This window comes from Lottia gigantea, assembly GCF_000327385.1.
Source record: "Lottia gigantea unplaced genomic scaffold LOTGIsca_12, whole genome shotgun sequence".
NCBI lineage: Eukaryota > Metazoa > Mollusca > Gastropoda > Lottiidae > Lottia > Lottia gigantea.
The window spans coordinates 1,809,726-1,835,381 of NW_008707225.1; the positions used below are offsets into that span (position 1 = coordinate 1,809,726).

At 30.6% G+C, this 25,656-nt stretch overlaps 3 protein-coding genes across 3 annotated transcripts; 1 reads left to right on the forward strand and 2 right to left on the reverse strand.

The window, feature by feature from the left end:
- Positions 1-3,146: 3,146 nt before the first annotated feature.
- On the reverse strand, positions 3,147-5,185 carry LOTGIDRAFT_110662 (hypothetical protein; the record flags this gene model as incomplete). The annotated part of the gene is made up of 4 exons (XM_009048125.1): positions 3,147-3,521; positions 3,940-4,147; positions 4,598-4,746; positions 4,922-5,185. 4 exons carry the CDS (start codon positions 5,183-5,185, stop codon positions 3,147-3,149), a joined length of 996 nt encoding a protein of 331 aa, XP_009046373.1.
- Positions 5,186-5,596: 411 nt separating this feature from the next.
- LOTGIDRAFT_65840 (hypothetical protein) lies at positions 5,597-6,391 on the forward strand (the record flags this gene model as incomplete). The annotated part of the gene is made up of 1 exon (XM_009048126.1): positions 5,597-6,391. A coding segment is annotated over one exon (795 nt), but the record flags the coding sequence as incomplete, so codon positions are not given.
- Positions 6,392-7,163: 772 nt separating this feature from the next.
- Positions 7,164-23,742, reverse strand: LOTGIDRAFT_230398 (hypothetical protein; the record flags this gene model as incomplete). The annotated part of the gene is made up of 30 exons (XM_009048127.1): positions 7,164-7,803; positions 9,305-9,343; positions 9,729-9,824; positions 10,110-10,190; positions 10,424-10,520; positions 11,086-11,177; positions 11,610-11,727; positions 12,275-12,387; positions 12,613-12,674; positions 12,830-12,935; positions 14,206-14,357; positions 14,562-14,670; positions 14,826-14,901; positions 15,109-15,234; positions 15,439-15,563; positions 16,238-16,402; positions 16,784-16,956; positions 17,326-17,509; positions 17,720-17,808; positions 17,929-18,013; positions 18,364-18,491; positions 18,952-19,085; positions 19,618-19,715; positions 20,134-20,176; positions 20,373-20,587; positions 20,867-20,977; positions 21,692-21,798; positions 22,147-22,252; positions 22,396-22,526; positions 23,592-23,742. 30 exons carry the CDS (start codon positions 23,740-23,742, stop codon positions 7,687-7,689), a joined length of 3,429 nt encoding a protein of 1,142 aa, XP_009046375.1. The 3' UTR covers positions 7,164-7,686.
- Between the last annotated feature and the right edge of the window lie 1,914 nt (positions 23,743-25,656).

The following is a 25,656-nucleotide window of genomic DNA, read 5'->3' on the forward strand; positions in this document are numbered from 1 at the left end:
TTTTTTCTACCTTGAGAACGTAAGACGTTTACACAAAATAATAACACACCATAGTCATCTAATATTAAAATACAGTATGCAATAGCATAAAATAACATCACTAAGTAAATCTATTCCATCTGATACATCAACGCTATATCTGATATAATAGTACACGATCTCATCATCAGACAGTATATTCATTCAGTACTATCTGATGTGAGAGCATCTTATTTGATATCAAATGCATAATAAGTGCTATAAAACGACATCACATAAAATATAGATCTACTACTCTGCAGCATGTAAGTGATATAACAGAGTATCAACCAAAATCATCATATATTCGAGGAAACCAACGCCTTTCCCGATAGCCAGTCAACATATAGCTAAATAGTGTCTATTATAGCAGAACTGCATCTGATAGCATATATAGCATTGTATATTATCATAAATGAGCACTATCTGGTATAACAGCATCACATAATATCAAAGTACATGATGGAGTGGAATAAGTTATAGCAACATGTCTAATATTATCTTAGTAGCCTACTGGCTAGTATAACAGCCTTACATCTGGTGGTAAAGTAAATGGCGTTATGGTTTCAAAAAGCATTGCATATGATATCAAAGAACATGATGTAGTGGTATAAAATAGCATCGAGTATTTTTTAAATGAATTAGTATTAGCTAGTATAAAAAAATCGAATAAGATGTACATGGTGTATGTATAAAGCATCGCATCTGATATCAAAGAACATGATGTAGTGGTATAAAATAGCATCGAGTATTTTTTAAATGAATTAGTATTAGCTAGTATAAAAAAATCGAATAAGATGTACATGGTGTATGTATAAAGCATCGCATCTGATATCAAAGAACATGATGTAGTGGTATAAAATAGTAACGCATATTTTTTTTATAGATTAGTATTATTTGGTATAACAACATCGCATCAGATGTCAAAGTACATTGTGTATTTGTATAAATAGAATAGCATATTGTTATAAATTACTACTATCTGGTAAAAAAGGCTTTACATCTGATATCAAAGTACATGGTGCAGTGTATAAAATAGCTTCACAGATTGTTAAAAATAAGCTTTTTCTGGTATAAAAGCATCAAATCTTATATTAAAGAACATGATGTGGTGGTATAAAATAGCATCGCATATTGCTATAAATGAGTTTGTATTGTATATCTAGTATAACAGCATCACATATAGTAAAGTGCATGATGTAGTGACATAAAATAACATCACATATCCTAACATATCAGATCTGATATAAAATTCATAAATGATTTGTTATTAATAACCATTATATTGCAGTAATCCCACACAATCCTTTAATCTTCAGTAATACTGGCGCCAATATGTTCTTGAATTGGCGTTCTTTTGTGAGCTTTTATTTCAAACAACAAACCTGAGATTTATTTTTTCATTTAAAATTTTTAATTCTAAAGCGATTGTTTATGACTATAAAAAAGTTCCTGTAGGAAGCGAGTGATGTATATTTCACCATGATTAAATGTCTATCAAAAGATGATAAAACATAGTCTTTGGAATAACATAAACTGGAAATCGACCAATCGAATTATTTAAAGTGATACTTAGAATGAACATAAAATTTAACTTCTCGAAATGGTCAATATGAGTATATATTCATCAGTCAGCTTACCTGGTGTCATAAAGTTACAGCAGAATCCCTGTAAAATCTTGAAAGTTGGAAAATTCATAAAACTAAGTAATTAATGAAAAACGCTTAATCTTGATATTAAGCGTTTTTCAATAGTTAATTGCATATTTATGGATAATTAGTAAGTTTTTTTGGATTTATCGGATTATATAAGGATCCTGTTATGTTATTTATGACACCAGGTATATCTACTGGCTCTTATTCGCCAAGTTTAAAATTCTTCAATTTTTTGTTAATTCCAAGACGTCACTTTAAGCGACATGGATACTATCAAATTGTATGATCATTTTCAAATTTGATTTGGTAATGTGGTATTCTCTCGATAAATATTGCTAAAAGAATATTGCAGTATTATGCAGGTAGATATAGATTTATATAGATTCGTTCATTTATTTTCTGAAGTCCTTCTGGAACACGAAGCGCCGTAAAATGAAAATATTGAAATGGAATTTCAGACAAAGAAAATGAATAAATAACGATACAGAGCATGATAACCCTTCAAGAGTCCACACAGCTAATAAGTTTAGTTTAGTCTGTATGGTATATTATACATGACATGTATGAAATAGTGTACTGATAATAGGATTAATATAAATATCAGTTGACACCACATCCTTTATAGTCATAAACTATTGGTACTTCTTTTATTTATTCACAGAACTAGAATTCTATCATAGTATTGGTAGTCATTGATTTGTATAGTATAATCTGGTTCTCAAAGCCAGGCCAGCATTCTTTTGTGGGGCAGGGGGCGTAGAAACGACCAAATATAATTACGACTCGCCATGTTGCAGTTTTTCATATCTACTCCAAAACAGACGACTATGAATTTGCAAGTATTATTTCAAAAATATGTGGTGAGAATTATTATTCTATCTGCGTAAAGACATCATATATATAGAAATTATCAAGCTATAGGGATGGAATTTGAAGAATCAAATATTAATATGTTAACATGGGATTTTAGGAAATTAGATGACAATTAATCAGACATGTATACAAGTAACGTTGTTTATTATTTAAAACAAATTCTTATGTAACTATACTATGATTACAACCAAGCATTATAGTATAACATATTTAATTCTGTAATGAATTTTTGTGGGAAAAGGGGGATAATATTAAACCACTGTGGTCCCAATAAGAAATTTTACAATTCAAAGGGAGGTAATCACTATATTGCTGTCTGAAGCTTCAATCCCTATCGATTACGAGTGCAAAGGAAATTCTTTATTCTTTCATTGAATGTTTTTTAGTACAATTAAATATACTTATAAATAATAAAACATATTTTCCTTTTTTGACAAAAACAAATTGATAAAATGCCACATAAAGAATAATTTAAAAAAGTATTTTTGTATTAAAATGTACTGATATGTTCCATCACGTTGGTACCTCCCGTTATCTTTCACACTGACTGTTTACATTCCAACTGTACAACCAACACCAAATTCAGATGAATGGACATTTCTAAGATCCTAACAGCATCTCCCAACACCGATATTGATGACTCTCCATAGAGTTATTATTATGATTATTTTCAGCACGAGAAGAGCTGCCAGATGAAGTCTCTTGCCGAGAAGACGTGTGTGATTTTGTCGACGAGTGACATCCAAAAGATGCAATTCTTTCTGAGGATTTAACCGAATCGTCTTTCAACCATTGATGATGCAATATGGAAGGAATATTATAACGCTTTTTCACATTTACTTCAAGGATTTTGTATATAAGATCTTTACATTCGGGTGACACTTTCTTGGATTTAGAGAATCCCACTTTCCTTTCTAGCTGATCTCGTATCATTCTTTTAATATTGGAGTCATCAAAAGGCATAGAAGCACAAACCTAAAAATGGAATGAGTGACTGGATGTAGTACACAAAATTGAATTGATCTGGTTCATTCTGAAAGTCATCTAGATTTGCTCTAGAGATAGGTACAAGTCATTTAACATCATTCTAAGCCCCGAAATTCAGAACTATAGATTCGTGAACACAAGTCTATATATCAGACGCTACTGAGATGTCCTACTTCATGACAGCGCCACCAAGTGGATTGATTCTGCCGGTATCTCATTCAAGGCACAATAAAGTTAAGGCATTTTGTGGTTAAAGGGGGATAATCTTACATCATTGTGGTCTGTATCGAAAATTCCATATCGTTTATCACGAGGGATATATTATTTGAGTAATTATATTAATTACTATAGAATGTTACTGTAATATCAAACTGTAAAAGAATAAAAAAAAAATATATGCACGGACCATTATATACAATATAACTCCCATACTCCAGATATCATGTAATGGTATATGATATGTGATTCCCTGCAGAATTTCAGGAGCAGCATAAGCAGCACTTCCACAGAATGTCCTACTCATATCGCCAGGGTCGTAGAAGCGTGAAAAACCAAAGTCTGAAATCTTGAGGTTGTTAGAGCTATCCAATAACAGATTCTCACATTTGAGATCTCTAAAATAAAAGTTAAATGGAATAAATGATTAATAACCTGTTCATCTCTTTGTTTATCAAAATACAGTTTCTTTTTTCAACACTTTGAATTATTAATATTTACGAGTCAAAAGTTATTTGTGGTATAAGTGTATAGGTAAGTCGTTTGGGTACAACTATTCTAAGCCAGTTAGACGTACTTTAGTCTCAAATCACAATTCTTTTAGGTATACTCTGTCAATGAGACACAGGTCATTTAGGAACATCGTTAATAAGGCACAGTGATTTAGGCACAACTTCAAACAGACAAAAACTTTTGGACTAGGCAATCATTCAGATTGTCTGCTATACGTGGTTGTTTATATATAAAAGTTAGAGTAAGCGAATTTTAGTTTGAGTAATATTTTTTCTGCCGTTTAAACGTTGTACGAAGTAGCAAGATTTAATTCAAAACTTTCTGAAAGTGCCTACCTGTGCGCCATATGATTTTTATGGAGATATTCAACACCTTCAGCTAATTGACGAAATAAAACTTTAGCTCTGTCTTCTGCTATTGCACCTCGTAATTTAATATATTCCAATAAGTCACCATGTCCGGCATATTCCATTGCGATATAGATCTGAAAACATTAAATTACAGATTGTGAGCAAACATTATAGTTTGTATGCCAAGGGCAGCATATCGGAGCATGAATTCTAGGATAATTGGACACACAAAGCTGCATCAGTTGAAAGAAAACGCTTTTGTTTTAATGTACTTATCAGAGCGAAAATACGAAGCTATAATTAAAACACAGTTCCTACCTTATTATTCAATTCTATGGCTTCATACAATCTGACACAATATGGATGATTTATAGATGCCAAAACTTTTAACTCTCTTGGTAGAAACTTTTCTCGAAAATCTTTTGGAGCCCTCTTTTTATTGATGATCTTAACTGCAACTCTTTTCTGTATTTTCTCGCTAAAAGCAGCTTTGACTTTGGCATACGACCCTTCACCGAGAGTGGAACCGAGAGTGTAGCCATGCTTCTTTAACTCACATTCATCTTCTGACATGACTATCGACGGTTTGTACCTTGCAAAGAACAAGCATGCCATGTGATTAAATGGAACGTTGCCATACTACGTTTACGCGCATTATTCTTAAACCGGAAGTCAGAGTTATGTTGCCGTGCAACGTCATTGCATTTATGACGTTACGATAATGCCATATTCTTTTAAAGGAGAATTTTGATTTTAGTTCCAAAAAAACTGTCAGATCTACTTTTAAAATCTTTACCCGATTCCATGCCTCCTTTCAAGCGTCAAAAGATTGAGATGACAGAAGAATCGAGTACCCAGAACAGTAACAATGCAGCCCTAGAAACAGAACTTCAAGTAATGCAAGCAGAAGTCGAGCCGATCGAAGCAAAGAGGAACACAGCAACCAACAAAAGCGATGCCGTCTCTTATCGACCAACGTACAGAGCATTACTGGCAAGGAGAGGGTATTTGGTTCGGAGAACGTTGGGAAGTGGAAGTTATTCAAAAGTGAAACTAGCTTACTGTTTTGGGAAGGACTTCGACAAGGCGGCTGTCAAGATTGTTGATAGAGTCAAAGCACCAAAGGATTTTCAGACTAAATTTCTCCCCCGAGAACTTGATATCTGGCCAAAGTTAAGTCACCCACATATTATTACCATGTTAGATTTTTTTGAAGATGAGAGAAGAGTTTATATGATTCTGGAATATGCTGATCACGGTGATGTTTTGAGATACATTCAGCGTTCTGGTGCCTTAAATGATGCGTTATCTAAATGTTGGTGTAAACAACTAGGGGATGCAGTACGTTATTTACATGATCACAACATAACACATCGTGATCTCAAATTAGAAAACATGTTATTAGATTCAAATTATAACATTAAATTGTGTGATTTTGGTTTTGTCCGTGGTGAATGTATGAACACTTTCAGTAAAACTTATTGTGGTTCTAAATCCTATGCTGCTCCCGAAATTCTCAAAGGAGAACCATACGATCCGAAAAAGTCAGACATGTGGGCGATAGGTGTTATTATTTACATTTTTATCACTGGTAAAATGCCTTACGATGAAAGTAAAGGAAATTCGGGTGTTTTAGAAGAACAAAGAGCGTTAGACTTCCCATGGCACAAATATAAGAAGGTTACAGATGATAGCAAAGCAGTAGTGATGTGGCTGTTTGCAAATGATTTCAGAACACGACCAACTATTCATGATATCATGGGTTGTCACTGGATTAAAACAGCTCTAAAGATGGAAAGCATACAACACCTAGCTATTGAAGCCGAGAAGAAAGGAAAATTGAGAAAAAAGGAACATCACGAGAAACCAACTGAAAAGAGGACAGCTAGTGAGGGAGCTAATGTCAATGGTAGTGCTTCTTAATCTCTACTTTTATCCGTTCATACTCTTTTACCAATGTTTTGCATGTCTTTAATAACTTCTGTCTGTTTCAATTTTTAATTTGAGATGGGGAATACGAAATTATGTCGAATGAAATTAAGGAACTTTACTTATCAAAATTTATATTTCAAGCCTGAAGTAACTGACAATATTAACGGGCATTTCCCTTTTTTATCAATTTTATAACAGTCTTATTACAATGTTTTTTAGCAGAGGTCTATATTTAAATCTTTTGGGGCTATTTTGAATAAATATTTTTATTTAACGTTTTATATTATGTTTTAGAACTTTTAACAACATGTATATGTATTATGTATCTTATATAATTATTATAAAGTAATTTGGAAATAAATATAATTTTTATAATAAAACCAGTATTCTATTTCAAGCTACTGAATTAGGCTTTACAAGTTCCTTTCCATTCCTTTAGAATGTTTGATCACATCACTCTTAACACCACTTTGTCCTGGAATTAGAGCCTGTCTGTCTTGTAATTTAGTGGGCCTCATTTATTTACTGATTTATCTGACTTCCGACAGTTGAATTGCGGAAAACCGGACAATTGAATGCTTATAGAGTAAACATAAATACTGTAACAGAATATCTAATTCAATGGTAAATAAATAAATTTATTTTCACAATTATTTACAATAAAAAAATCAATGATGATAATAACAAATAATAGATCACAGTTCACAAATAAATACACAGCACCAGTTACCAAAACAATTAAAACTGATTATTTCGTGGGTCGAAAATTTCTTTTGCTTTAAATTATGAAAACTATAAATTAAAATCTGGAGGAATGTGTCCCTTAATCTATATAATATATAAGTTTTAACTTAAAGTATCTTGCCATTAATTTTAAAATGGCAAAGCTTAAACGTAAACATTGTTGCTATATTTTGGGTTGGTGTTTAGAAATATATTTATATGAATAATAATGTATCTAACAATATAATTAACAATGTTTTCAGTAATATAAAATTTGTATACTGCCCCTTTAAAGAATTTCACTTCATCAAATGTTTATTTTTGTCATTGGTTTCACAGTTCGAAACTAATCAAATGTCTTCCCCTTGTTTCAATGTTTGTTTCATTGTTTGTTTCAATGTTTGTGACTTGATTCAATGTCAAGATCTGGTCGCCGATGAAAGACTAGAAGTAGTATATCGACTGGAACGACTGGTATAATGTCCTACACTGCTTCTTGATAAAGCACCTTTTCTACTGGATTTATTTGGAGATTGCTGAAAAGGAACCAAAGATTCATTAAAATAATTGTTATAAATATTTTGTAACAGGTTTCGTCTGATTTATTTTTTCGAGTTAAATATCACATTGGCAACAATTTCTATTAGATATCTGTACTCAAACAATAGATATCAACAATTTAGGTTCCTACCTTATCCTGACAAATCTGGCCCATTACAGTTTTCAGCTTTGTATCAATACCAAAAGCTTTGTCATGATGAGAATTCAAATTAAATGTGTAACACAAATCAGTTTATCACGGTCGAGGAAAAGATAAGGTCAGAGTTGTCGGGCTAGTTCTTAACATACTTTTACTAGGCTTCCTCTCATATGCAGTCACGTGGTATAAGGGAAGCAACTTTTGTTAAATTCAGACCACAACTAACTGACAATAATATGAAATAAATCAATCGTGGAAAAAGATCACCATTCGGTATGTGATTATTTATTAGTTCCTTCATTAGTTTATGTGCAAACACCTTGCACATTTTGGAAAGAAGTAAAATCACATCAAAACAAAACAAACAACAACAAATTATTGAAAAACCTTATTTTTCACAACAAATCTAAATATGTTGGAAGCAATCTGGAATCAACTTTGAAACCCTTTATTTCACTTGTCAATATGATAACGTGTAAAAAACAAATTGTCTTCTTCTGAAGAAAGCTGTTAGCCGAAACACTAAACAACAGGACAATAATATAACTGTAATTGTTTTCAAGTATTATGGGAATTATAATTAATAAAATTAATGGTGAACACTTTGATATTCAAAATTTTTATATTGGGGAGGGATGGGAGACTGCAAAATACTACAAATGTCTCACTTTGGACACGTACTTTTTATTTTTGTCAATATACTTTAAAAAAAATTGCATTCCTAAGCTATTTTAATTTGTCATATTAATTTTTTGTTACATTTGATCAAGAATCACAATGCAAGTTAATAATTCCTGGCCACGTATTCTCAAAACGATCTTAGCTAGGATGTTCTAGAATCAATGTTAGAAGATAAGAACCTAGGGCATCCTAGCGCTAAGATCGTTTGGAGAATACGTGGCCAGGTAATTTGGAGTTATTCCAGTGAAAGTGAAATAAAGGTATGAAAGCATCACTAGGCGTCACTGGATGACATTCAAGCTATATATTAGAAGGCACACAGTGATTGAGAAAGGAGAAATAATGACAAACAACAAACGTTGAATCTACTAATTTACTACCTTCTTCTGGACTAATCTATCCTTTTCAGCTTCTATTTCTAATGAAATATTTAGAATATTATTAACTTAAGAGTAAGTTATGCAAGTCATTTTTTAGAGCCTCAAAATGCGATTTTAGTCGAAAGACTTGCTTGTTTTAATGGTATAATTTCTTGAAGACCAAAACAGTTTACTTTTTGATGAACAGTCATCAGTAAAACAAGAGATATCATTATCTATCACGGTAATATGGACAAGATTGAGTAGGATAAAAATAGGTATAATATACAAACTTACAGATCTAATTTTTTCACCTTTACCAATTGTTCTACCTCCCTAAAATAATACAAAATTTAGCAAATATTGTTTCTATTAATCAAAATTAAAACTAAACTCATTTTCATTTAAGAGAACACTGCTTTAACCCTTTAACTTGTTACCTTTCATCCACCCTTAGACAAATATTGTTACGGTTGGAGATCAGAAATTATTCTTCGCAAAGGACCATTGTGACAGCCATGCTCCAGCTCAGAAATGCAATAATGAGGCAGCTATTGGTTGTTATGGCTTTTTAGACGAACTGATATTTTTTCCAATATACATAACCATTCTATCTATTATTTATCTATAATACAGGTCAGAAAATGCAAAAGCCCATCTTTCATGAAGCTCAAATAGCAATATTTTGCTTAATTTGGCATGGATAAAATATATTACTTACCCTATTATTAGTTGCCCCAAAATTTAAAATATTTCCTTGTTCTTCTTCATAATTATAACTCATGTCTGGAGTTTTAGGTTTTTCTGGTGTATATACCTATAAATGATTTGAATTAAAACAAAATAAATTATTGAATCTGTGCTTGTTCATATTCATATTCACACGAGAATATGTTGGTTTTAAAATATAAAAAGTTACGTTTCTTAAAGGAACACCTGATTCCCCTCCCACACGTAATATCAACCATCCTGGTGTTGTTGGACTAAGTTAAGAGTACTACCAATTGCTTATTTTCCTAATGCAGATATTTGACCTTTGCCTTCATTATCTGACTCTGAACTGAATAATAGTATCTTGATACACAACATGAATAAGACTTACTCTATAAACAGGTAGAGCTCTAAATACAGCACCTTGTCTTTTATCTCCAGTAACAGAACTATTCAAATGATGATTATAGGCCTGTAACATTTCATAATAATACAGAATATTAGTCATATTAATGCATTACCATATTATGGACACTCTGAAATGAATGCTTTTTTATATTTAGCGATTATTGTTTTGAAGAAATTGTATAAATATTTCTAATGCTATTCCATTTTCTAATGCTTGTTCACATAGCAATATTAATGAGTTACCAATTCAGACCACATTTTGAGAAGGAATTTCATTTAATAATAATGACTACCTACCCTGGGTTTAACGAGTGCTTTAAAGAATTTCTTATCTTCTGGTTGTTGTTTGATAGTTTTAGTCCTAATGTAAGCTGAATGACGAAATGGTTGCCACCTAAAAGTCAAATTGATAAAGTCGAATGAGAGAATAGAAAGACTTATTGACTCATTTGATGTAAATGAAAAATATAAATTTTGAAGACTAAAGGAAGATGATCTGGAGCTAAAGGGGGACAATTTTGAAGGCCAAAATTTTGAAGGGAGATAACCTGGAGGCTAAAAAGAGATAATCTGGAGACTAAAGGGATATAATTTGAAGATTAAAGAAGGATAATTTGAAGACTAAAGGAAGATAATATGGAAAGAAAAAAGAGATAATTTGAAGACTTAAGGGAGATAATCTGGAGAGGAAAATGAAATAATCTGATGACTAAAAGGGAGATAATCTGAAGACTAAAGGGAGATAATTTGAAGACTAAAGGGAGATAATATGGAGAGTAAAGGGAGATAATTTGAAAACTAAAGGGAGATATTTAGGTAGGTCTGAATATCACAGATGAAATCAATATTGCAGTTGTGCTACACCTTGTATTGTGAAACATATTTCACTTAATTATCATATTCTTTGTATATACTTGGTTAAATGATAAACATATGCACAGTAATGAAATATTTCTAACCTCGCTTTATCAAAGAAAAGTGGGTATTCAAATTTCTGCACAGGTCGAATCCTTTGTGTTGCACTCTTTTTTCTGCTAGGTGCTACTGGAGGCTGAAATAAATATTTATTAATTCTATTACAGAAGTGCTGGGGCTAAGTCAGTAATAGAATTTTTCATTTAACCAAAATATTTGAAGAAAAAAAGCTTAATTGAAACCAATGCATGTTGCTCAAAATTTTTACTTCTAAATACACATCTAGTTACTTGCTATCAATGTTCTATATAAATATTTATATGTAGATAAATGACTATTCAATGAATCATTTGAACACAGCATAAACTAAATACAGTATCTTTACATCATTGCATCTTAAACATTTACCCAAAATTTTGAATTCTACCTAACACTATCTAGAAGAACTTCATTTGTAATTTTTACAATCTATATCATTTTTAAGATGTTGATAAGATCAATTCATAAAGACATCTAGATATTTATACAATAAGATATCAGAATACAACAATGACTATCAACAACTCACCTCAACTACATCATATGGTAACACTAGAGGTCCTGCAGTTTCTTCTGATACAGGAAAATTAAAAGGACGAGGTTGGCTAAAAAATCCCACAAATCTACCTTTTCTTCCCCACCATACTCTAAAATATATACAACAAACCATTGGTAAAAAGAATATATACAGAAAATAGAGTAAAAGTACGAGTAAATCGAGATAAGTTGAAGACTAAAGGGAGATAATTTGAAGACTAAAATTGGGGATAATTCAAAGGCTAAAGGGAGATAATTTGAAGACTAAAGAGAGATCATTCGAAGACTAAAGGGAGATAATTTGAAGACTAAAGAGAGATAATTTGAGGATTAAAATTGGAGATAATTCGAAGCCTTAAAAGAGATCATTTGAAGACTAAAAGGCAGTCAATTTTGAGACTTAAAGGAGATCTTTCGAAGACTAAAGAGAGATCATTCGAAGACTAAAGGGAAATAATTTGAAGACTAAAGAGAAATCATTCGAAGACTAAAGGGAGATAATTTGAAGACTAAAGAGAGATAATTTGAAGATTCAAGGCAGTTAATTTTGAGACTTAAAGGAGATCATTCGAAGACTAAAGGCAAATAATTTGAAGATTAAAGTGAGATAATTTGAAGATTAAAGACAAACTAATCTAAGTGATAAAATTAACCTACCTAACAGAACCATCAACTGAGGCTGATACTATAGCACTAATATTATCTATATATACAAGTGACACAACTTTAGCTAAATGTCCTCTCCAACCTAGAACCTGTTTTATCAAATCCTGAAATTGAAACCCAGGAATCTATTTTATTGCCAATTGTGCTGTAGGTCATATCTAAAAATGGAAGATTGGCCTTAAAAAGTCTTTAAATGGGCAATCTCTTTTATATGGAAACTTAAATCAATTTTCTAAATGATCTACTGAGTTTTGATTGATTTACTGTTCATGATTTGGAACAGTTTATTTGATAAAGTATTATTAAAATTAAGGAATTTATTTACTTACATATTCTTCAGATTCTGGTTCTTCTAAAAATGCACCAATATCCCACAGTGTCAGGTAACCATCTGTTTTTAGGAAAAAATAGAAGATCTAATATAATTTCTATAAGATATATTCAGAGCCACTATCTAGGATTTTTTAGGGATAAGGAGAGCAAAAATTAGTAACAATAGGAATCATATAGTGATAATAAGAATAACATATAGCAGAAATAACTTACTTTGATCACCAGTGACCATTATATTACAATCTTCATCACAACATACAGTTGTTATAGGTATACCTTGCCTTTTACTTAATGGTGATATTTCTCTTAATAAATCACCCTAAAAATAACAATGACTTTTACTTAATGGTGATATTTCTCTTAATAAATCACCCTAAAAATAACAATAACTTTTACTTAATGGTGATATTTCTCTTAATAAATCACCCTAAAATAACAATGACTTTTACTTAATGGTGATATTTCTCTTAATAAATCACCCTAAAAATAACAATGATTTTTACTAAATGGTGATATTTCTCTTAATAAATCACCCTAAAAATAACAATAACTTTTACTTAATGGTGATATTTCTCTTAATAAATCACCCTAGATATAACAAAAACTTTTACTTAATGGTGATATTTCTCTTAATAAATCACCCTAGAAATAACAATAACTATTACTTATTGGTGATATTTCTCTTAATAAATCACTCTAAAAATGGCAATAGCTTTTACTTAATGGTGATATTTCTCTTAATAAATCACCCTAGAAATAACAATAACTATTACTTATTGGTGATATTTCTCTTAATAAATCACCCTAAAAATAACAATAACTTTTACTTAATGGTGATATTTCTCTTAATAAATCACCCTAGATATAACAAAAACTTTTACTTAATGGTGATATTTCTCTTAATAAATCACCCTAGAAATAACAATAACTATTACTTATTGGTGATATTTCTCTTAATAAATCACTCTAAAAATGGCAATAGCTTTTACTTAATGGTGATATTTCTCTTAATAAATCACCCTAGAAATAACAATAACTATTACTTATTGGTGATATTTCTCTTAATAAATCACTCTAAAAATGGCAATGGCTTTTACTTAATGATGATATTTCTCTTAATAAATCACCCTAGAAATAACAATAACTATTACTTATTGGTGATATTTCTCTTAATAAATCACTCTAAAAATGGCAATAGCTTTTACTTAATGATGATATTTCTCTTAATAAATCACCCTAGAAATAACTTAATGGTATCTCTTTATATATCACTCTAAAAATCACAATAACTTCAGAAATCACATTTAGTTGATGGTGATATTTCTCTTGATAAATCACCCTAAAATTGCAATATAATAATATTATGTCCTTTTGTTCTGCAGTTCATTGGAAAAGTGCTAAAAGAGTCTGTAGCACACTAGAACTTAATAATAATAAGTAATCAAAAATTCATGTAGAGGTTATCTGAATGGTATTCAACATCTATGGAATTTTGAAGATGTCAAAAGCCGGTATAGTTATGCTGGTATTTTAGGATTTGCAGTCTAGTTAGGTTTCTACACCTATAATTATGTAACAAAAATACTCACATTTAATGTCCAGAATCTGATATAGGAATCTTGGTGTGTTGAGACTAGTATAGGTTCATATTTAGCTACTATTATTTTATCCTCTAACAGTGAATCATGAAAATCTACTTTCTTTTTTTGATCTTCACCTTGTTTTCTTGGAGATGGTGTTTCTACAGGTAATAAAAGAAAGTCGTAAATTTCAATGATCTGAATATTAATTCATTCTAGAATTCTCGAAAATGTTGTTATATGAATTGGTATATTTCTGAGGAAAAAGACGAGATATACTTTACTTAAGAGAAACATAAATCAAACAAATTTGAACTGTTTCACACAGACAAAGCTCAGTATTTGAGGCAGTAAAACTTATTTACCAGTTAATGCTTGAGTTTGTTGAGAATTAGACACTTCATTGGTATTCTTTATTTTGTCTGGAGAATCTCCAGAAACTTTAGTATTTTCATTAGAGGTACTTCTTGGTTCCTTGAAAATCAAAAAGTATTCTTTTTAAGATTTTCAATATTTTTATACTATTCCACAATAAATTGCTAGCAAAAAGTTTTAAATCATATTTATGCCAAAAAAAATTAACTGTTTGCTAGTATTGTTTATAAAGAAAAAGAAAAAGAAGTATTTACCTGGTTGGTTGGTGTGTGATGATTATTTACACTAGTTGTATGGTGAACATCACTTCCTGTATTTTCATCATTTGATCTTTAATAAATAAATTAATAAATAATCTTAATAGTCAAGACATATATGTTGAAGAAGAATCCCCAAAATAACTTGACTCAAATAACTCCTGGCAGATGTCTCTTATTTGATTGTTTGCTACAAGTTGGTAAATGTTTGATATCTCAAGGAAAGGCTTTAGTTTCAGGTAACATCCTACCATTAAGATTTAAAATGCTATATATTTACTTGGAATTAACTAAATCAGATCTGCGAACAGTTCTTATCAAAACTTGAACACTGTGGACAGCATGATCTCCATTTAATTTAGATCTCTTACTTTGACCATTATTTATATCTATTGGAAGCTCAAATCTGGAAAAATAATAAACTCTATATAATATACATGTGTAATTGACAGATATTGTGGCATGTTGTCCACAGCTACCAACGGGATGCCCAATTAAACCAATTTCATGTTTTTTTCCTAACCAAATATATACTGGACCTACAGTTTTCAAATTGTCAACCATAAATCAAAAAAGAAAATTTAGAAAGTAAACAAAATTTGAAGCTTACATTTTTTCTACAACAGATTTATCTAAATCCCAGAGTACTAGATTACCATTACTACAACCAGTTATAAATAAACTCTCTGATATATTGGTCATACAGGTTATATTGTGAGTATTGTATATCATTTCCTGTAATAAACAAACTCTCTGATATATTGGTCATACAGGTAATATTGGGAGTATTGTATATCATTTCCATTAATAAATAACCTCTCTGATATATTGGTCATACAGGTTATATTGTGAGTATTGTATATCATTTCCTGTAATAAATAACCTCTCTGATATATTGGTCATACAAGTTATATTGTGAGTATTGTATATCATTTCCTGTAATAAATAACCTCTCTGATATATTGGTCATACAGGTTATATTGGGAGTATTGTATATCATTTCCATTAATAAATAACCTCTCTGATATATTGGTCATACAGGTTATATTGTGAGTATTGTATATCATTTCCTGTAATAAATAAACTCTCTGATATATTGGTCATACAGGTAATATTGTGAGTATTGTATATCATTTCCATTAATAAATAACCTCTCTGATATATTGGTCATACAGGTAATATTGGGAGTATTGTATATCATTTCCATTAATAAATAAACTCTCTGATATATTGGTCATACAGGTTATATTGGAAGTATTGTATATCATTTCCTGTAATAAATAAACTCTCTGATATATTGGTCATACAGGTTATATTGTGAGTATTGTATATCATTTCCTGTAATAAAAAACCCTCTGATATTTTGGTTATACTATGACTCTATGTAAGTATAAAGATTTTAGACATACCTTTTTCATGATGTTAGTGATTTGAGGGTTTGAGTTGCCTATATTAGGTAATATAGATCTATTGTTAAACTCAGTAGAAGATACAGTCTCACTCATATCTCTAGACAAATAGTATATATCACTGAATACTTGTATAAATTCTATTTTACCACAATCACCACTGTCCTATAAACAGATGAATTTTCATTATGGTCATGTAAATGTCATTTATTGGGTCTAATATTATAAATATATTTAAATAATTCTACTGTTCTATGCTCTAATATAAAATTGCAACAGCAATAACGTACAGAACTCAATATTTCAACTTTGAGAGTTTCATAACAAATGTGCATTTATATGATGGCAAAGAAAAATTTACAATGCAACTTAGCATCATAATCTTCAACTTGCTTATTGGTTGAAAATAAAGGCTATGCTTTTAAAATCATGCCCATTATCTACTCAAAATGCCTTTTATATGGACAAATTTTTAAATTTAAGAAAGATAATAAGCTATATACACATACCAAATAGATTTGATTACACTTTAAAAGAGAAACTTACAGAAAATATTTTGATTTTATTATCAAAACCAGAAGCTATAATAAGATGATCATCATCTTGTCCAAATTTAAAATAAACTAAACCATTAATACTGTGATCTTCTTCACCACCCCCAGTTCCTTCTTTACCTTTTATCTCTTGTCCTGATCCAAAATCCCACACTTTTATAGATCCTGAATACATAAAAACAATGACTTAGTTAGTGTTCTATCTGGTATAACTCAACTCAGCAGTTTTTTTTTTTTGTTTCATAACATTTTATGGGTTACTTTAGTCATTCCATAACCTCTGTATATCAAACACAGAAGTAAGTCTTAACTTAGGTGAAAACTTTGATTAGGAGCATAACATGTACATGTTCTGCATAAATTCATTCTGTCATTTAATGTCTGAAATATTTCTTCTGGATAGTAATTGCATAATTCTGGAAAACCTGATATCACTCTGTGAAGTGGAGAATCTGCCACATTTAATAATGTCATTTTGGGAACTAAACTACCAAGAATTTCAGAAAATCTGAAAAGTTTCAGTTAATAACCTACCATCATAACCTCCTGTGACTAATCTATAGCCTGTTTTATCTAATGTCATACTAGTTAATTCTATACCAGTACCATGTGAATCAGTTATAGTATGTACTAATTTACCACTTTCTATTTCCCATACTTTAATAACTGACTCAGTACAAACTGATACAATCTGGTTTAATTCTTTATTATATAATATCTGAAAATACAATAATAAAAAAATACCTTCATTGTGAAAACAACAGAGGATATAGACAACTTTCAAAATGGAACTGGAGGTATCTTACGGCTTAGTCTCAGGCATGGTTGCTTTGTCACGAAAGGCATTGAGATTTTTTCACAGTAAATAATTCAGAATTGTTCTACTGGTAATATGGATGTGTCTATTTGACTCATCCTTACAACATACCTGAGTTACTGGCCTATCATGTGTATGTGGTACCTGCATTGTATCTTGCACAGATCTTGTTAATGGCCAAGCATCTATTACACTTGATCCTACAAAAAAAAATACATGATATCAGTAACCTTAAATCAATAACATAAATTGACGAAATATCTTAATACATGATATTCAGAAACGATCAGACTAAAGAAAATACTAAAGGTGATTGGTACCTGTGACTAATTTTTCATGTTTATTATCAAAAATCATAGAATAGATTCGCTTTTCACCAGGTCTCTCTTCATTATCAGTAAAAACCTGGAATATAGTATGATCACCATTATTATTACTATACGTCTATCTCTTAAAGATACAACAGAAAATTGCTCAGGTATTATGTAAGTACATGTAAACAGCACTTGACCTCACACTTGTCTTACTTCCATATCATGGTAAAATAGTACTCAATGCATCAATATTTAAACATGTTTCAGGTTCTGTTTTAATATTTATTATCTTACATTATATATGAAAAAAATTTGTATTGTCCATTTTCAATTTTGTATCATTCTATTAGAAATATTGTTACTCAGAGTTTTACACTGTGTGATCTTCAGACAATTATTATTCAAAATATTGATAGGAAATATAGAAGCACTATAACTAACCTGAAGACATGTTAAAGTATGAATATCCCAGATCCTAAAAACTCTAGCAGTAGATAAACTAATTAAATGTTGATCTTTTTGATTACATACTATTTCTACTATAGTAAATAAATGGCCTAATAATTTGCCTGAAATATACAGCACAAAGAAGGCGATAAACTTAAATCTCTTTATAATTATAGTATTTCAAATGAATTCAGTTGAAACAGGTTATGCCAATTGACTTTTAAAAACAATATTAATATCTCAAGCCACAGACCAAAGTATAAAAACATGCTCTTAGTCCTGTACAGTGAGCTCGCTCTCTTTGCAAAGTTAACACCCATTTTTTGTTCCAAACATGTGATATGAGCTTTAGTTCACAAGAATATATCTAGCTTTGATGTACTTTGCTGAAGATGCCCATTCTTACTTTAAAACATAAAGGATAAGATGAACGAACAAGGAGTTGTCCAGTTAAGTTGGGCAAGTATAGCTGAGACTTTAGCTTAAACTGTATAGTGTAATTGTTTGGATGCAACAGAGATTAACACATATATATATAATAACAACTGATAGAGATCTGAAAAGTTTAACAGTAAGTTTTACCTGTTGGTCTTGACCAGATATGAGGATGCCAAACTCTAATGATTTTATCAACACCACCAGTAGCTATAATATTAGCTCGAACACAGTAATCAAATGCATTAACACCTTTACTTAAACTAACACTTCTTACTTCACTGTAAAATAACACAAGCAATACCATTAATCAATGTTTTGATCACATTTATTGATACAAAAAATTATAAGAAAAATATCTTACAGAAAGTAAAATTCATAATTGTCTCAAAATCTTATTCATATTTATGATATTTCAAAAAACATGAAAATTGATATCTACTAGCTCATTAAGTTGTACATGATAGCTCAAATGATAATTCAAATGTACAAATAGCTTAAATGATAATTCAAACATATAATAATTCTAGTAATAATTCAAATCAACAAGATAGTTCAAATTGATTACATTGCATCGCATCTCTACTGTTTTTCTGATCTGGACAATAACTTCTAAATTTTGAGGTTAATTCCCAATATAAGACTTAATGCGTATGGCCAATTAAACAAACTCACTGAACAGGATTCAAATTTTCACTGATAGATTTGTTCAAATAAAAATTCCATATTATCACCATGTAATTCAAGTGATAATTCTAAGACAGTTGACTGATTGAGATGATAGAGAATGTTGAATAGAAACAATATAATTACCCATTATCAGAAAGTCTTTCAAGTTCTTCTAAAACAAATGATTGATTACTACTTGGTGAACATGAACCAAAACATCTTAAATCAGGAAAATATTTCACCTAAAATAGAAAAATAAAGTTTGCATTTGTTTCACCAAAATCTTGTTTTGCATTTTCGGCTTTTGTTCGTGTTGTTTGGTTGCTCGGTTCATATTGTTAGTGCTTGGTTTATTTATTTAGACTTTCTGGTGCTTCATAAAACTTAGATAAAAAAAAAAACTAGAAATATATAGTAAATACAATATTAGCTATCCAAAAAGGATGTCAAGATGACAAAACAGTTGCAGAATGACATCAGGTTTTCCAGAAGGATGAGCATGCCCTGTCTTGATAACAGCATTTATGATAAATGACCCCCTAATTGAAATTATTTAACATAGATTCAGCGAGCACAAAGAAGGGTTGAAAAATGACCACAAGGGCAGCCTGTCCATAGGAAGAATATGGCTGTAAATGTTCAAAATCTTTAAAAAATCACCTTTAAAACCCAATCATCATGTAATTTTCTTCTTACAACTGGACTGAAAGATAAAATTATACAAATATAACTAAATAAGAACACCTTTTTTACTGAGTATTTTCATTAAAAAAACATTGTGGTACAAATAACAGACATAAAGGAATTCCAATGTGTCATTTACAACAGAAGGCATCAAATTATTATTATTATTGTTTCAAACTGACTCAATGTCTCAAATTTTCATTCTTAATTCTTACTTGGCCATTTTATGAGGTTCTATAACATAGCTGGGAGAATTTTTCTTATCTCCTTTGCCATTCTTCATTGTAAGATCTTTAGCTGCTACTATCATCAGATTGATATAGCCCTGATCATCACCATATAGTATTGTATCTTCATGAGGTCCAGTGGTACGTGGTAAATATATCATACATTGTGGTGAATGTTCTATTGGTTTGATTATAAACACATTCTGAAATAATAACTTTAATACTTTAACCAGATCAGAATATAAAACATTGTGTTCACTGGGTAACCATGCTTTACAATCATTATAGTTGACTAGAGCTCATCTTATGATGCCGACATTTGTTTCAGTTATAAAATCAGTGCCAGGATACATTACAGGACTTTTCTATTGAATATTTGAATAATAACAAACAAAATTTTATTCAGAAACCACAATTATCATGAGGTATTATGGTTATTTTCAGTTCTATTATAACAACCTATCATTATAATAGATACTTACTTCACCCTTGCCTTTAGATCTATTATCCCAGATAGCTATAGATCTTTCTGTACATACAGCAACTCTTCTTATAGAAGGTAAATAATCACATCCTGTCACCCAGACTGATTCCTATTGAATAAAAATAGATTTCTCAAATTATCTCCCTTTAGTCTTCAGAATATATACTAAAATTCTGATTTCACAATGATGCCAGGTTACTTGGATGATAGATATAGACTTGTAATTCCAGAGATAAAATAGGTCAAAACACTTGTCTGTGATACTAACAAGAAAATGTATGATCAATCAATAGGATTGTTTGATGCAAGCAAATTATCTCCCTTTAGTCTTCGAACTTTGTAGATATAAAAATAGGTTGAATTCATTTTCAGTGCTTAACACAGTTCACAATATAAGCGTAGTTTTATAGTTTTAAAAGCTTGAGGAATCCGACTGTGTATCACATAACATAATCAATTTTCATTTTGAAATTTTGAATTATCTCCCTTTAGTCTCCAAGTAAGATTTAGTAAAAAAAATATCATACATTTATTTCTACACAGGCTTGCAGACGTAACTGAAAATAAAACAGATTACCAAATTAAACACAAATATAATATCAATTTTTGGTATTATGTATTATAATAGCCCATTTCAGCAAAATTTTCCAACTCAGCGCCCATGATCATGGACCATCAACACTGCAGGCTATGCATTTTAGCTATGCTAATACACTAACACAAATATTCCTAGTTCTAAGTACTTTAGAAATGATTAGTATAGGGGATGTGCCATGGAGTCATCAGTGATAATAGTAGCCTACATGAAAAAAGGTCCTCTAACCTTGCTACTCCACACAGAAACGGCTCCTTTCTGAGAAGCTATGATATAAGAATCTATAGCTGGTGAATACTTAATACTCTGTACACAATCTCTTCTCTTTTTATCACCTATAATATTTCAATCACAAACTGATATCAAATTAGAGATTTCTATCTCATATTGATGGACTGTTAATAGTTGACCTTGACCTGAGCACAGTAAGCACAGATTGCGCCACAGTCTGCATCCATTCTATTCTGACCACAATCGAACGAAATGGTGTTAAGCGTTGAGTAATGTGCTTGCTAGGCGGACATTTTGTCTGTTGCAATCCATTAATGGATTAAAGTGTACCAATGAGACACCACAATATCTGATTAAAAAAGGGAATCAATAAAAAAAAGCTTGTGGAAAATACCAGGGCGTCTTCTTTTAGAATATCAAATTGGATACAGTGTCCAAAACGTGTAGTTTACCTGCAGCATCTCCAACTCTCCTTCGCTTAGAAACCATAAAAACACTGACTTCTTCTCCAACAATAATCTCTTCTTCTTCTACAGCAGATTGGAAATATCCGAACAGCTGCAATAAACAATAACAAGTGTACGTCTGTCTAGCAAACAAAACTGTGGGCTCGTGACATGTCTATTAAATAAAACATGCTGTTATGTAGATGTACAACAAAACTAAATCTGTAAATTTATTAAAAATATAACATATCTTACCTCGCTCCAGTCAACTTTGGCATCTGGATTCGTAGAGATTTTTCTATAAGTTGCTTTGAGATCTTGATTTTTGATATCAGCTCCAAATATCTCACGTATCTTCTCACAGAACTGATCATAGCGAACATTTTCTAGAATAGTATAATTATGATATATGTATTATGGAACAAGTGTCCGATATTTTGCAATAAATCTTTTAGAAGGCTATCAAGTATTGTTAAAAATATTTTAGAGTGTTACCTTTTGGAACGTTATAAAGTATTGTAATACATCTTTGTATTTAATCTTATAGAAGGTTTTTGTAATTAATCTTTTAGAAATCTATCAAGTATTGTAATGTATTTTAAAAAGGGTGTCATTTAATGTAAAAAATCTTATAGACGGTTATCGTTTAGAAGTTTAAACTATTGTAATATAGCTCTCATAAGATTAACAAGCATTGCAATAAATCTTTCAAGATTACTATCAAGTATTGTAATGAATCTTTTAAAAAGTAGATAGTTGTGAAGTATTGTAATATATTTTATAACAGGTTCTATAGAAGGTGTTATGTGGGACCGGTAGAAGTTTGGTTCAAGTATTGTAATTAAAATTAATTGAAAGATAAATTATGTGTTCTTAGGAAGAAATTATCAAACTAATAATACATGGTATTTGGTCTTCATCTGTAGAATATAAAGGGATCTCGCGTGCCTCTTGTTTGATTTAAGATAAAATATCATTGTATACATGTGAGTAAGTTTGGTATGTTAATACAGAGTATATATATATATATATATTAAATTACTTGATCAATATTGACTTCTATTTTTTACAGGTTTATAAACAAATATTTTTGTTGGTTCACCTTCAATTAAAATCTTATTTTTAAGTTATATTTCTGAATATTGTATTGAATTAAGATGTGTTACAGCAAGATATTTAGTGAACACGACTGTGAAATGCCTTTTTAAAATGAAAAAGTTCAGTTACCATTTTGGCTTTGAAAAACATTTATTTTTTTAGCAGTTCTAAAGTAAGTTATGGATTTTATGTGGCTTTGGTACAAAAATGTGGCTTGACACACGACAAGAAAGAATTTGATATTACTGTCAGTGTATCGGGGGAACTTTCTGTTTGAATATACTTTCTTCATTTCTATCCCCCTTTGAGTAAAATTTCGAATATCAGCAGCTTTTTTCTGGAGAAATACTCACCTGTGATCATGTGACGTCGTTCCTCAGCTGTGGCTTCAGCATCTTGATAGGTCAAATCTCTTATTAAATCCTCAAACTGATTTAAACGCATCTGAAATGTGCCATTAGTAAATGGTCGCGATAGACCAGCACGTACTCCTATTTCCGACATTTTTACTCTAGATTTCAGCACTGTTCACTCTACATTTTCAAAATAATACCCCTTTAACACAAAACAGTTAAAATCACAAACTACTTTTAGCAAGCATGAGTTAATTCGTATAACGGTAATATAAACACGAAGACCAACATAATGACCGTATTCTCATTGAAAAGTAGGATTTAGCGACCTAGCAACCAACTTTAATCACCTCACTACATTACCTGTTTTAGCAGACGACAGAATGAGATTAAAGGTCTTGATAAATCAATTTAATATTGATTACATGAAATCTAATCTTGTCTCAAACCTTGATTTCTTCTTTTCTTTATCCACACTATCTTATTTTTTCTTATCGTCAACATTTTATTTTTAAATTAACTGATCTGATTATATACAATAACAGAATAAAATATCCTTACTTCGGATTTTCATTGATATATTTCTTAAGGTCAATAGATAAACTAACGCTCAATCAAATATCAGTGTAATTATTTTAAAACATATCTTTTATCCAAATAACAATCCTCAATGCTCAAAGTTGAACAAAATACAATAATCTATTGGTTTATGTACATGGTTGATTTGATAATGCTATGTGTATGAGAACAATGTACAATGTTGTACTATATGGATATACTTTTTGTTATAAGAAATTCGACACGACGAGTTGGTATCTATTGTCACACGTGAATAGTGGATCATATTATTAAGCAGGTGAACATTATGTATGAGACGTTTTGTAAGCGACAATAGATCTTCCACGATAAGAAACGATAAACAATACGAATATTAATCAAAGAATATAGTCACAGAAATGTATAGTAGTCTGTAGTCATGCCATGGTCGGCGTTACCTCCCATTGATAAGGTGAACTTTTATACCAAATTTCCCCATTTTTGCGATTTTTGTTACAGATTCTATTCATATTTGGTCTGAGGGTTTGGTATTGATGCAAAGATAATACTTACCGATTTTATGTACAGATTCTCAGTGTTGAACAGGCACTATCCCGTAATCACTCTACAGATTACAATTTTGTTGGATTACTTCCATTATTGGTTGGTTTGTATGTCAATTTTCGTGATTATCGGGCGATTTTTAACAGATTTCAAAATTCAACTGTGAGGACTTCAAGGGTATAATCATCTCGTCTCAATCTACAGACAACAATTTTAATGTTTCGTTTCAATTTTACAGTGTGTTTATACTCAAGTATTCTGAAAATACAAGTTGCTGAGCTAGACAAGAAGGGTAAAAGTTAAGCAACCGTCCAAGGAATTACCTCTGGGTATGAATGTACGTTTGAGTATAGAACCATCCAGGCATTCTAATCTATTTTAAGTATACGTTTGCATATAAACGGTTGTGCTCTTTCAAGGATATTCATTATTTTCTGTAAAATACTTCTTTTCAGTCAACGTACTAATTGCTTTGAGTTTGATTTAACCATTGCGAATGGTGAGGTACAGTTGAAAATTATCTGAGAGATCTACAGGAAGACGCAGTTTGACTCAAAGTTTAACCCCAAACTTACGACAGAATAAAACTAATTGTGGTGAAATTCATTTTGGAATGTAGCCTTATTATAGCTTTTAACATGAAATATCAACCTAATTAGAATTAGAATCCAATTTGGCATCTTTTTCGTTTTGTGGTATTTTTTTCTCAATGGTAATCTGATAAGTTTTCTACCAAATCGCCGCACAAAGGTAACATTTTTAACCAATCAAAGCGTGTCACGCTATCTATCTGTAGTTTCTTGATATAGAAAGGGATTGTGATAATATATGATTCTCAGATTTATTTAATCTTAAGTCTTTCATATTATTTAACTACCCAGTTACAAATTTGCGATAAGAATTTTTATTATTGGATAGTAATAAACAAGTTGAACTTAAACCTTTTTTCATACTTAATCTTTTT